General features: G+C 40.9%; 1 protein-coding gene across 2 annotated transcripts in view; it reads left to right on the plus strand.

The window, feature by feature from the left end:
- Positions 1-13,546, plus strand: part of HDAC8 (histone deacetylase 8) — a 219,579-nt gene that overhangs the window by 82,001 nt on the left and 124,032 nt on the right. For both annotated transcript variants that reach the window (XM_084788813.1, XM_084788812.1), the window contains exon 8: positions 13,205-13,377. In XM_084788813.1, coding sequence (XP_084644939.1) covers positions 13,205-13,377 — 173 coding nt within the window. The remainder of the gene's footprint in view (positions 1-13,204; positions 13,378-13,546) is intronic.

Raw genomic sequence — 13,546 nt, forward strand, 5'->3', positions numbered from 1 at the left:
ATAAAAAGTTTATTCTCCTAAGTAGGACAAACATTCCCCAGTGCAATCCTGTTTACACTATTAATTTGCTTAGCCAGCCCTTTTTGTGCCAAGATAGATGTATGTAAGAAATGCTTATTTCCTCAGGGAAGAATGAATCGCTTCCCTGTGTTTAGTCCAGTAACTAAGAAGCTGAGCGCCACTTGATTGGTTTGGGATTTCCAGGATATGGAGTTTTGAATTTGCATACAGACTAGAGAGATTTCATATGGAGAAGATCTGGCAGCCACTGCCAGAGACCCAGTTTCCCCATCTGGATTTCATTGACGTGATCTGGATTTCATCAAGCAACAGGACACTGATCCTAAATGATCCACCAGACACTCCAATGTAGACATGTTTAAAATACATCCTGCCCCAGAAAAAAATAACTGCCAAAATATGATAAGTTGGAGTTACTCTATGTGCAGTACTTAAAAGTAATAAAAATGCATTTCTTTTTAAGTCCCACAAAACCGTGCAATATCAAGTTAATGATGAAAATCAATCCCCCAAACTCTTTCTTGCACACCTCATTGTGTGACAGCATTGCACAGGCTTCTAATCATCTGGGAGGTGATATTAGAGTGTGATGAGCCGCACCAGGTGCTAACTATATGGCAGGATTTCGCCTTTGAATCTTAGTGAGGCCCTCCTGAGTAAAAAAAGGGTGAGGGAAGGGCTAGCGGCATGTTTATTGTTAACAAGTCAGTCTTGTCCGCATAAGTTTGCAAAGTAGTGCAATTGCATTGAAAAAGGGGGGGGGGTGGTTATAGGGCAGGAAGAAATATGATTAGGAAATGAGAAGCAGAGATATCTGCCTATATTTTACCCTCCCATGAATTAAGCTGTGATCTGGGTAGCTTGTGAATTCTCCAAGGCTTAGCTAGAGAGTGGAAGCAAGTGTGCAGAGCATAAGCATGAACAGTAAATATACACACTGATGTTGCAACTACAGTTTGGAATGGCTCCAGCTCTCCCCTTTCCCCCAAGGGCATCACTATCCAGGGTCTGCAAAGGCCAAATAGCTCTTTGGCTTCCAATCTGATTTTTTTTTTTTTTTTTTTTTTGCCTAAGAAATCAGAGAGGTTCGTTTCGATTTTAATAATATATTCTTCCAGCCTCTATATAACAGAAAGGCACTTGTGTTCCTGCCCCCTCTTAAAGTGAATTTTGTGTTTGGTGAAAGGTAATAGATTGGCAGCACTGGAAAATGAATTACTGTATTCCCAGAACAGGTATAACCAGGCAGTGACACTATGAAATCTCTCCCTGCCTTTGGGGACCATTAGAGTACTACTCAGGAAGTCACTGCTTCGGTGTGCTGTGCTGAACTCGACAGTATCCTAGTGGGCTTTCAGAATGAACATAGCACTCGAAGGGCCTGACATAAGACCATTCATTTATTCATTCAGCATTATGTGGTACTTACTATGTGCCTGGTGCCGGGAGAACACGTTCACAAATGTTGTATCATTTAATCTCCACAGTAACCTGTAAGAGGGTGAGTGTTATTTCTTGTTTTATAGAGAAGGAAAACAAGGCTCAACAAGTAAAGTGATCACCACACTGGTCACCACACACACACACACACACACACACACACACACAGAGAGAGAGAGAGAGAGAGAGAGAGAGAGAGAGAGAGAGAGAGATGGGATCCAGGCTCTTCCGACTCAGTGCCAGTGTTCTCCCTGAACTAGGTGCTGTGGAGGTTGCAAAGGAGGGCTGAGGAGACCTATGCTCAAACAATAGGATACAAAGCCGAATGTAATTTGCACCGTGGTCACTCTTGGTGGTTATAGAGAGTGAGATGACCTATCCCAGAACACATAAAGGGCTATTAACACAGCAAGCTTTAGGATTCATATCCTTTCAGTCTGCTGCCAGGCCTGCTTCTCTGCCCAGCCCACCACCTGCCAGATAATATCTACACTGCTTGCTTGGGGGTCTGGCCTTTCAGAATGAAAAGAGCCTTAGAGCCATGGGACTTAGTGATGATACCATTAGATTCAAATTGGAATTTGGATACTAATTTTAGCTCTGACGTTTCACTCTGGGCCACTGGTGTGGTCCTTTACTTCTGTATGACTCATTTTCTCTTGTGTGAGTGAATGCGAGTGGTTTTACTTCCAAGAGGTAAGGAATAATACACTAAAAATAGTGCCCAGCCCTTTCTGTTGCCAAGGCAAAATATAATTGATGTGTAGAATTACTTACTACAACTCCAGCTAGAAAGAGATGCTAATTAGAATCTATGTTTTCATGTCGTAGGCTCGGCAGTGAGAGAAAAGAGATCCCTTTAAAGTGCTACAAAACTACGTCATGAAGATCAAAAGGGGGGGGAAGGGGGATGTGAGATGGTTGGTTGGTTGGTGGGTTTGGAGAGTTTAAGGTTTGGTTTTTATTTTATAGGTTTGGGTGTTTTAAATGTCTAAGGAACCAGTACAGCTTGTGGGATGCTAAAAGCAGAGAAGAAGAAGGAAAAAAAATAGGAAATTAAATGCCTTCTGGCTGTGTCCAAGCGACACCCATGGCCCCCAGTGAAATGACACATCATCGTCACTGCAGGGAGCCCCGCTCCAATTCCTGCCTCCCACAACTATTTGTAATAGATCTGAAATCACTGAGGCATTTGCCATATGCTGAGTCCCCTGACAGCTTGAGTCTTTGCAGAATGAGTCAGCAGTACCTGAGTTGAGATAGGATTGAAAGAATGTGGAAAACACATACATAAGAAAAGTTGACTGGCCTCCCATTTGGGACTGATGAGTGATTCTCTGGGTCCTTCACGTAGCGCTCTTCTGAATCTCATCAAGTGCAGTGACTTTAGTATTTATATCTTCGAGAGGAGCTCTGCTGCTGGCAAGAACTCTCCTCATGCTGACTGTGGGGGCTCAGAGCATTAGTAATACTCTCCCTCTGTGGCTTCCTAAGAGGTTCGCCAACTTTTAAGTTTCTCTTTTTCATATCTAGTGACGGAGGCACTAGAGGAGTGGTTCTCAACCTTCCTAATACAGCGACCCCTTAATATATAGTTCCTTGTGGTGTGATGACCCCCAACCATAGTTACTTTTGTTGCTAGTTCATCACTGTAATTTCGCTACTGCTATGAATTAGAATAGCTGAGATGCAGGATATCTGATTTGCAACACCCCATCGCCCCAGCCCCGCACAAGGGTCTCTTGGCTCCCATGGGGGTCACAACCCACAGGTTGAGAACCACTGCTCTAGAGTGTCTAATTGCGCTTGTTAGAAAACTTGGAGGATATTTGGCCAACCGAACTGAGATATGAGCTAGAAAGTCAAGAGATGGGACCTGTTGGTAGCCTGTCTCTATGGCAGGCCAGGCTAGGCCTGTGGGGCTAGGGTTACCACACCCTACTAGCAGCCATGATCATGACTGTGACACTGTCGGCCTGGCCTGGAGGCGAGAAACCTTAGCTTCATACTTTCTTAACAAACCAATAATAAATATATGCTCTCCACTCCCCTTCGTGTCATTTCCCCAGTGGAAAAGGGCACCAGTGAGTGAGCAGAGGCTGTGGGTGAATGTCTCAAAGCTTTAGGGGCTTGTCTTTTACCCCAAAGTAGCATGCCTGTCATCACCCCCCCCCTTTTCTCCTCCTCAGGCTCTAACACCCTCCCCCAAATGAAGGCCTGCTGAAGTTTCTGTGCCTGCTTCTCCTCCTCATTTGCATAGCCCCCTCAGAAAACCAGACGACAGAAGACTGAGGGATCAGGTTTCTCATCAAGAAAACTGCATTTCAAATGAATGTCTTGTGTGTTTATAAGGAAGTTACTAATGTAGTGTAATGAGATGCCTGTCTCCCCCCTCCTTTCTGGGGAAGAGATTTTATACTTTCATAAAAACCTAAAATTAATGAGTTACAGTGTGGGGAATAGCAGTGTTATAGCCCTTAGGGAAGGGTTCCCAAAAGCATTTCATTCACTTATTCATGTAATGACTATTTATTGAACACCTACTATGTCTAAAGTATTGACTCTATGCTCAAGGAACTTAGGCAAAATTTTAAAATGTTAGATGGAGATTGATTTTCATATTCACACACATTTGAATAAAATAAAACACAGAAAGTTGCGAGAATCATAAAATTTAGGATGCTGTGGGCATTCAGAGGAAATAAATACTTCAGAAAACGGCTTAATTAAGGAGTTAACATTTGATCTGGGTTCTAAAGGGTGCCTAATTACTACATCTTTACAAATGTGCAAATGTGTATGCATATTCATAAAATCTGGGTCAAGTCTGAATATACAGAAATTGTCGGGAAGGATGTTGTGGAGAGAGGGAGCAGACAGATCAGAGGTGGAAGAAGCTGCGTTGAGCATGGCGAGTTTGGCTGGCCTGTGAGGTGAGCAAGAGGGGGCAAATGACAAAGACTGGGAAAGTGGCTGGGCACTGCAGCATGGAGGAGCTTAAATTCACAGCTATCAACATGTGTACCCTATCCTGTCAGCATTAGGCAAACCAGTGAAGGTTTTAAAATGAGGAAATAATAAAATCAGAGTGTGCTTGAGAAAATTAGTACTCAGAAATAATACTCTTATAGTGGCACTGCTTACATGAAACAATGTGGGTGACATAGCTAGGGCATGAGCTGCCACACTATATAGTTCAAAATGTCATGGAAGCAGGCAGATTGTACTAAGTTAGAGGTTCCACTCGGTGACGGGCTGCAGTTCTGCCATTTAATAGATGCATGAGACTGTAGTGATTTCTGACCCTCCTTGTGCTGCAGTTTTCATGTAGAAAATAAGTTCCAAGACACACAGTACTTTGTTCTGGGTAAAGTCCTCAAAAAAAAAAAAAAAAAAAAGTTCGCTGCTAGTATCTCCTCCATTCAGGGAGGAGATGGAATTTGGACTACCTTTAAAGGATAACTATGACTATAATGTAGACATGGGGAAAGATGACTTTTAGCCACAAGGCACTATGTGACAAAAGGCCTACTTGTGTGAAGACGTAAAGCGAATGAGGTAAGCAGTTTGCCTGTGGGATGACATATCATAGGTCAAGGGGTTATTGAGTAATAGGATTTTAAAAGTAAACCGGAGGTAGCTCAGGAGGGACTCTGAAGCATAACCTAAAGTGGAGGGGGACAAGGAGGGACTTGGGGGATAGGGCAAATGACTTGATCAAAATGTCTCCTAAGGAAAATTAACTTATTGGTAGTTTGTATGAAGGATTAGACAGCAAAGAGACCTGAGGCAAGTAGTTAGGAAGTTCTTGGTGGACCCACTGTGGGTCATGGGAGCTCTTGGTGGACCCACTGTGGGTCATAAGGCTAGATTCAAGTGTGTGATGAGAGTGAGACAGATGTTAATGATGAGTAATAAGAAAGAAACAGGAGGGATGAACTCACAGAGGCTTCATAGTGTACATGAGAGACTGAAGGTGTGGCCATCATTAATAGATATAGGAATTGCAAGAAATGAGGTGGTGGGTTCCACATAGCTCCAATGGAGCTGTAAATCACAGCTTCTCTGCACAAGTTGACAGGCTGGGCCTAAAATTTATATACAAATACAATCAGAAACAGCCCAGACAGTCTCGAAAAGAAAGGACAAAGTGGAAAACCTCATACTTTTTAATAGTCAAACTTACTACAGAGTTACAGTAATCAAGAAGGATGATTGGCCGGGCATGGTGGCTCACGCCTTTAATCCCAGCACTTAGGAGGCAGAGTCAGGCAGATCTCTGTGAGTTCGAGGCCAGCCTGGTCTACAAAGTGAGTCTAGGACAGCCAAGGCTACACAGAGAGACCCTGTGTTGAAAAATAAAAAAAGAAGGATAATCGTGCCTTAAGGACAGATGTATAGATGAATGGAACTTAGTCCAGAGATGAGAAATAAAGCCCCACATTTACAGCCATATGGTTTAATGTAGCAGGGCCAAGGTCTCTGAGTGGGACAACTGCATAGCAACACGTAAAACAATGAAGTTAGAGCTTTACATCCCACCATGTAAAAGAGTTGGCTTAACCCAGTATAAAAGTCTAAATGCTAAATACGATAAAACTCTCAGAGTCAAACCTAGATTATGAACTTGGATTAAGGAATTGTTTCTTAGATGTGACATCAGAAACAAAAGCAACAACAGCAATCATGGGTCCAACAGACCTTATCAAAAGTTAAAACTTTTTTTCTTTTTCTTTTAATTTTTGAGATTATAATATAGTTACAGCAATACTCCCTTCCCTTCCCTCCCTCCATCCCTCCAGTATACCTCCCCTTGGTCCCTGTCAAATTCATGGTCTCATTTTCATTGTTATTACATGCATGTATGTCCATGTATATACTTATGATCCTAAGCATAACCTGCTCAGTCTGTACAATTTACTTCAATGTATGCTTTCAGGGCAAATTTGTGCTTGAAGTGACACTATCAGAAATGTGCACAGAATGTGAATGAATGCTTGTAAGCTATGGATCTAACAGTGGACTGCTGCCTAGTTTATACTAAGAATTCTTACAACTCAAGGTTAAGATGTCAACCCACTTTAAAAGTGGCCAAAGGACTGAGGTAGACACTGCTTTGAAGATGTCCACATTGCTGATAAACACATTAATAGATGCTCAAGTTTATTAGTTATCAAGAAATTACCACAGTGAAAGACAAGGATATGGCTCAGTGCAAAGCTTAGGCAGGAGTATGATAAGATGAAATAGTACATTTTACCCATTAAGGTTTATTTCTGTACTTAATAATATATATACACATATATGCATGCAACAATTAATGAAAAAGAAGCCACGAATTTGAAATACAGCAAGGAGGGTTTAGAGAGAGAAAGGGGAAGGGTAAAATAATGTAATTATAGTATAATCTCAATAAATAATAAAAATTAAAAAGAATTGAAGTTTTGACAGAGAATCTTATAGTAAATTAAACTATAAGAACAGTGTACATATAAGAAACATAAGAGCCGGGCGTGGTGGCGCACGCCTTTAATCCCAGCACTCGGGAGGCAGAGGCGGGCGGATCGCTGTGAGTTCGAGACCAGCCTGGTCTACAAAGTGAGTCCAGGGCAGCAAAGGCTACACAGAGAGACCCTGTCTCGAAAAACCAAAAAAAAAAAAAAAAAAAAAAAAAAAAAAAAAAGAAACATAAAGTAAATATTTTATTCTTAAAAATTGGCTCTTTTAATTTAAAATAAACCAACACAGAAAATAAATGTTGACAAGAATGTAAAGATATATGAACACTCAAACACTACTGGTGGAAATGTATAATGGTGCAACCACTATGGAAAAAAGCCTGGCATTTCTCAGATGCTTAAACGTAGAGTTATCACATGACCCAGTAGATAAACACACACAGAGAGAGAGAGAGAGAGAGAGAGAGAGAGAGGGAATTACAAATGTATCCACACAAACCTATGCATGTATGCCCACAGTAGCATTATTCATATTAACCAAAGAATAGAAATTATCTAAATATCTATTAATTTATGAATAGGCAAGCATACAATAAAATATTATTTGTTGATAAAAAGGAATGAAGATCCATGTGTGATGTTGCATGCCTGTAATCTCAGCACTACTCCGGAGGTTTTTGAAGCCATCCTTGGCTACATAGTGAGCTTTAGACCAACCTGAACTACATGAGATCTGTGACCATATGTCAAAAAGAAAATATATAATATTGGTTCATGAAATAACAGATGAACCTTGAAAGCACTATGCTAAGTGAAAGAACACAGACACAAAAGACAGCATCTACTTACATAAGGACAAAATTAGATAAATATAAAAAACAGAAAGTCGATCAATACTTTCCAGGATTTTTTATTTAGAACATGGTAAAATGAGTAGTGACCTTTTGTGGTCACAAGGTTTTATCGGGGCATGGTGAGAAAGTCCTAAGATGTTTTGTAGTTATGGCTACGCAATTCTGTGGCTGCATAAAAAAAATTGTACAGTGTAATCGGAGGAATTGTATGATATGTAAATATCAATTGTCTTAAATATACTCTATGTGCCTACTACAGTAGAAGAGAGCAGAAGATATGGACAGCATGGTTCATTCAAAGGCCTTATGTTGGCCGGTCAAACATGACCATTTGTTAAGGATGCTTGTCAGAGTTTTTGAAATCACTAACCATATTCTCAGGAAGAAAACAGGTGGGCTGTTGGCTTAAAAACAGGAAGTGATTAGGCCATTGGAGTTTAACACGAATAAAGAGCAAGTACAACTGGGACATGGGAAGACAGAAAACTGTAGCAGAGAAAATAGTTCAGAGTTCAGGGTCTCAGATGTAAAATGTTCCAAGTGTTTGTTTATCAAGCTGCCAAAAATGGCCATGCTTAGGAATAAGGAAAGTGGAGTGCAGATAGCCATTGTTATTATTGAAACCAGAAAGAAAGGTAATGTCAGAGGATTAGTCCTTGGAGAAAAGTGACTTTGTTTTGTTTGGTTTTATTTTTAATTCTGTAAACCCATTGGCAACCTTGTAGCTGCCATATCGTAAGGCATTCAGTTAGCATTTATTTGGTGGGTGGCTAGGTGGGTGGATGGATGGATGAGTCAATTGATGAATCAATGGATGGATGAGTGTGTGGGGGTTTGGAGAGGTGGATGGATGGATAAGTGGATAGATGTATGAATCGATGGATTGATGGATGAACGAACATTATAGCACTTGACACTTTTGTGCTTCTCCATCTTCTACCCCTACTGAACCATCAATACTATCAAGCCTTTGCTGGGTTCTTTGTTCCCACCTTTAGGGTGTGTGTGTGAGAGAAAGAGAGAAGGGGGAGGTCTCATTATATAGTTGTGGCTGATCTGCTAATTCACTAGTACCCCAGGCTGGACAGAAATATTGGACAATCTTCTTGCTTCAATTTTCTGTATACTAGGATTATAAGTTTATGTTATCATCCCTAGTATAGGGAATGCTGGCTACTTGGCTCTGGGTTTAAGTGAGTGAAAAAAATACTAAACCACAGAGAATAATGACAAAGAAAGAGAAAAGGTGTGTGTGTGTGTGTGTGTGTGTGTGTGTGTGTGTGTGTGTGTGTGTATTAAAAAAAGAACCAGAGGCTAATGCTAAAGTCCTCAAGGGAAATGGAAGAGTATTTTATAGGTTTATTGAAAAGAATTTTAATAGTATTTGTTTAAAATAAGAAAATGATGTGGACTTCAAAGTGGAGCTATGAAGCCAGGCCTAGTGGCACAGACATGTGATTTCAGCACTCAGGAAGCTAAAGCTGGAGGGCTCCATGAGTTCTAGACCAGCCTGGGCTACCTAGTGAGACTGTATGTCAAAGACCTAAAACAAACAAATTATTAAAAACAAACAAACAAACAATGAGAGGAGGAGAGGGTGTGAACTTGGAAATGGTAATTTCTCCACATTTGTAGTCGCCCACCCCTAACAAGCTGCCCACCCCTCTCAAGGTTTTCCAGATATACCTGGCCTTTCCTCATCCTCATCCTGTCCTCATGCCTAGGGAGCTTCAGTGTCCCTTGTGCCATCCTCTCTGCTGCTAGGCTTTGCGATTTTTGTCCTTACACGCAACATCAACAGTCAGAGCTCTTAAGTGTAACTTTTAGCAAGATCAGTACTTATAGCTCTCCAGGGGCTCCCATTTGACTGTCAAATCTAATGAGAACCTAAGTAGTCTTCCATGTCCACCATCCAGCTTGCTGTAAGTGGACGTTTGTTCAGTGTACAAAATGCCTTACCCTTTTCAAAGCTTCTGATTACTGTTTTCTCTACCCATCCAGAGCCCGTTTCATCAGAACTCCCTGAAGACTCATTTTCCCTACAGCTATAATGAAGACAACTGTTCCAGAAACACCTCCCTTCCTTTCCTTCCTCTCTCCTAATTACCAGTCATGAGCATTATAGGTATCTTCTTTGCTTGGGTATCGTTCCATGTTACTCTATTAATTTTGTCATGGAAGTTCCTCTCAAGTCCCTGTCTTTCTTGTGTCAGTGGCCTTTAGATGGTTGTAAAAGCCCTGATCAGCCTTCGGTGTGTTGTACACTAAAGCTCACTTATCTCTAAGATGAAAATTTAATTGTGTCCCCAACACATACAGCATACACATTGCACGTGTACCTACACACACACACACACACACACACACACACACACACACACACACACACTGCTTGAGATATTTCACACACTTATACATAAAGACCCAAAGTCAATTATTTCTGTCTTTACATACTTCCACTGGCAGTTGCAAGCCTGCATGCCACATGCACTCTTCTCTGAGCCTCCTCTATGCTTAGCAACCTCTATAACCATCCCTGTAGCTAACTCCCCTAACTTTATTCCACAGCCTTCAACTTTCTCTTTTTCTGCTGTGCTTTTTGTTTTGTTCTGTTTAAACATTTTTAGGGATCAAATTCAGGTCTTATACTTGCTACCTTCTATACTTTAAAAAAAAAAAACCTTGAAATTTTTATTAAATTTATTTATTTTATTGGGTGGGGCACACATGTGCCAGAGCATGTTTGTAGTGGTCAGAGGACAACTTTGAGGAAGCTGGTTCTCTCCTTCTACTATGTGAGTACTAGGGAATCGAACTCAGGTCCTCAGGCTTGGCTGCAAATCTCTTTACCCACTGGCTTTAACAAAACTTTTATTTCAAAATAATCACATATTCACAGGAGGTTACAGAGAGAAGCCCTGTGTGCTTTCCTCACACTACGTATAGTGTGACATTTTGCACAAATCAAAACCAATAAATTATCTTGGTAGAGTTTATTTACTATTTAGATCCACCAATTATGTATACATTCATGTATGCGTGTGTCCATGCAATTTTATGATATCTGAAGCCTCACATGACAACTACAATCAAAATACAGAATTATATCACACATGGGTGTGTCATGCTACCCCTGTACTATCATAGCCATCTATAACTGCTGGCAACGACCAATGTCTTCCCTCTATAGTCACGATTTACAGTGTTATATGACTGGAATCACACAGAATTATTCTTTTGAGATTGGCCTTAAGTACCCACCATACTTTCCTTGTAATCTACCCAGATTCTTTGCATATAATAAAGGCTTGTTCCTTCATATTGATGAACAGTATTCCCCTGCTGTAGCTGCTGGTTTCTTTAACCATTTACCTGTTAAAGTACATTTAGAATTTTTTTTCACTTGAAGCTATTATGAGTAAAGATGCTGCACACATTCATGTACAAGTTCCTACATGAAAATAAGCCTTAACTTTCTGGAATAAATTGCCCAAGAGTGCAATTGCTAACTCATATGGCAAGTCTATTTTTAAGTTTTGACAGGAACTGCTCAATTATTTTCCAGAGTGGCTATACCATTTTACATTCCCACTAACAAGATATGTATGATCTAGTCTCCACATCTTCACCAGGAATTATTATCACTGTTTACTTCTAGCCAGTGTGAGAGTTGACTCGTATATAGTGTTTCTCATCTTTCAGGACCTAGAGAGCCTTTATAGCCTCTATAGAGCCTTTTCTAACCTTACCTGGACAAGCTTACTTCTCTCTCCCTCGTACCATCTTTGATACTTCATTTATCATTGCGTCCTAATTATTTATTGTCAGAGTCTGTATATTCCCCTCTGTTCTGAGCTATGGGATGATACAGAGCATGCCAGATTCCTCTCCATTGCTGAAGCATCTGGTCCACGCTGGTTCCATTCTGAGCACATAGTGGGTGCTCAGTAAGTGTGTGCTAAGTAAAAGAATGAGCCCAGAGGCTGGTAGTGTCCCTCCCCCAGCCCTTGCTAGAAAGCTTTTTAAAATAGACATCATGCCTTCCTCTGTGTCTCTGTGTGCAGTTAATAGGGTGCTCTGTTTGTGTAGATGCTCAATAAATGTCGCCTAAGCTGTTCAGGTGGCTTATCTTCTCTCTGCACCCATGAGATAAGCACATGAAAGAGAGAATAAACCTAAGAATCCTTGCATTGAGGATCATATGTCATAAATTTTGTAATATTCTTACAATCTCCACAATCACTCAGCATTCATCTATGTGACGAGAAACCAAAACAAACCAGCTCTTTAAGTCAAAGCATGCCTCTCTGACCATCGTGTCCTAGCCTGGTTACATATGAATTGGGGAGGGCAGTGTTTTATATCCTTGAATTCTTTTTGCCGTCTCAGAAGGCTCTGGGGTTTTTCTGTTTTTCAGCACTGGTGTAATTTGACATGTTGATTATGAGAGGGTCATTAACTTCAACATTTTTGATCACTTTTTGACTCTGTATTTTCTCAACTCTGAAGTCTGTTAATTTGCACTTGTTTATATGTCTCTGTAAGAGTTCCTCTGGCCCTTGAGGACTGGGATATGTTTTGTCTGGAAAGTAGATTGTAAGCCCCTTGAGAGCAAGGGCCTTAGAATTCCTAGGAATGCATTCTGGACATTGTCAGTGTTCAATTAATGATAATACTGGAGGCCTGACTAAGGTTACCTGTCACATTGACGTTTCCCTTTTCATCCACAAGGCTTCATGCCCTCTGCAAAGAGCTGTTTGGCTGAATTGATAGCATTGATTCTACTCAAAATTACACTATTACCCACTGCAACTTGTTCGTTTGGGTACTTTCAAATTATAATTTTTGATCAGTTGATACTGTTCCCCTTATAATGCCATGGTTGCATCTGCACTGGGGAGGACTGTATTTCAGAGCCCTCCAGTCCTTTGCATAATAAAAAGTAAGCTGATACCATCTAGGCTTTCAAGGCGTGTGCCTCTTGCCCCTCACTGATAATTAGGTGATAAATTCCAAGTGTGATTGCTATCTAAAATTATCAGAGGGAAACCTTCATAACTATTCAATGTATATGTTTTATTTCTCTAGATTCTAAAATGGAATAAATGTGTAAACTATGCCCCATGGCTATGAAAGCTAAATAGATATGAAGTTTTCAATGAAGTCTAGGTTCAGAAATAAAAAGGGCAAACTTGTTTGTTGGCAATGGTGGAAGTAGGGGATTTGTTATTCTAAGTCAGGTTTATTAAAAAGTATAATGCACGTACAGCCTGGTTTACCCTTTACGGTGGACAGTTTAATGTGATGGACAGGTTATGTGTCAATTACTGGGTACTTCACTTATCCCTCCGACATACCCTCCTCCCACTGTAAACCCCTAACTAAAACTGATCTTTTTCTGAAAGTCCTTGTCCTTCCTCTTTCCTATAGTGTACTAAAGGAGGTGTACCAGGCCTTCAATCCCAAAGCCGTCGTGTTACAGCTAGGAGCAGATACCATCGCTGGGGATCCAATGTGCTCCTTTAACATGACGCCAGTGGGGATCGGCAAGTGTCTGAAGTATGTCCTTCAGTGGCAATTGGCAACTCTGATTTTAGGAGGAGGTGAGTACAAAGGAAAGGCACCAAGAGAACTTGTCAATCGCCCCCCACCCTCACTTGACATAGAAGAGAAGTTGAATTTCTTGCATTGTCTAGTACTAACCTGCCTGTAGCCCAGAAGCCTAAGTCTATGAAATAGGTGACCTCCACAGTTCAGCACTCTGGCTCCTCC

Source organism: Acomys minous (genome assembly GCF_964271855.1).
Source record: "Acomys minous genome assembly, chromosome: 7".
NCBI lineage: Eukaryota > Metazoa > Chordata > Mammalia > Rodentia > Muridae > Acomys > Acomys minous.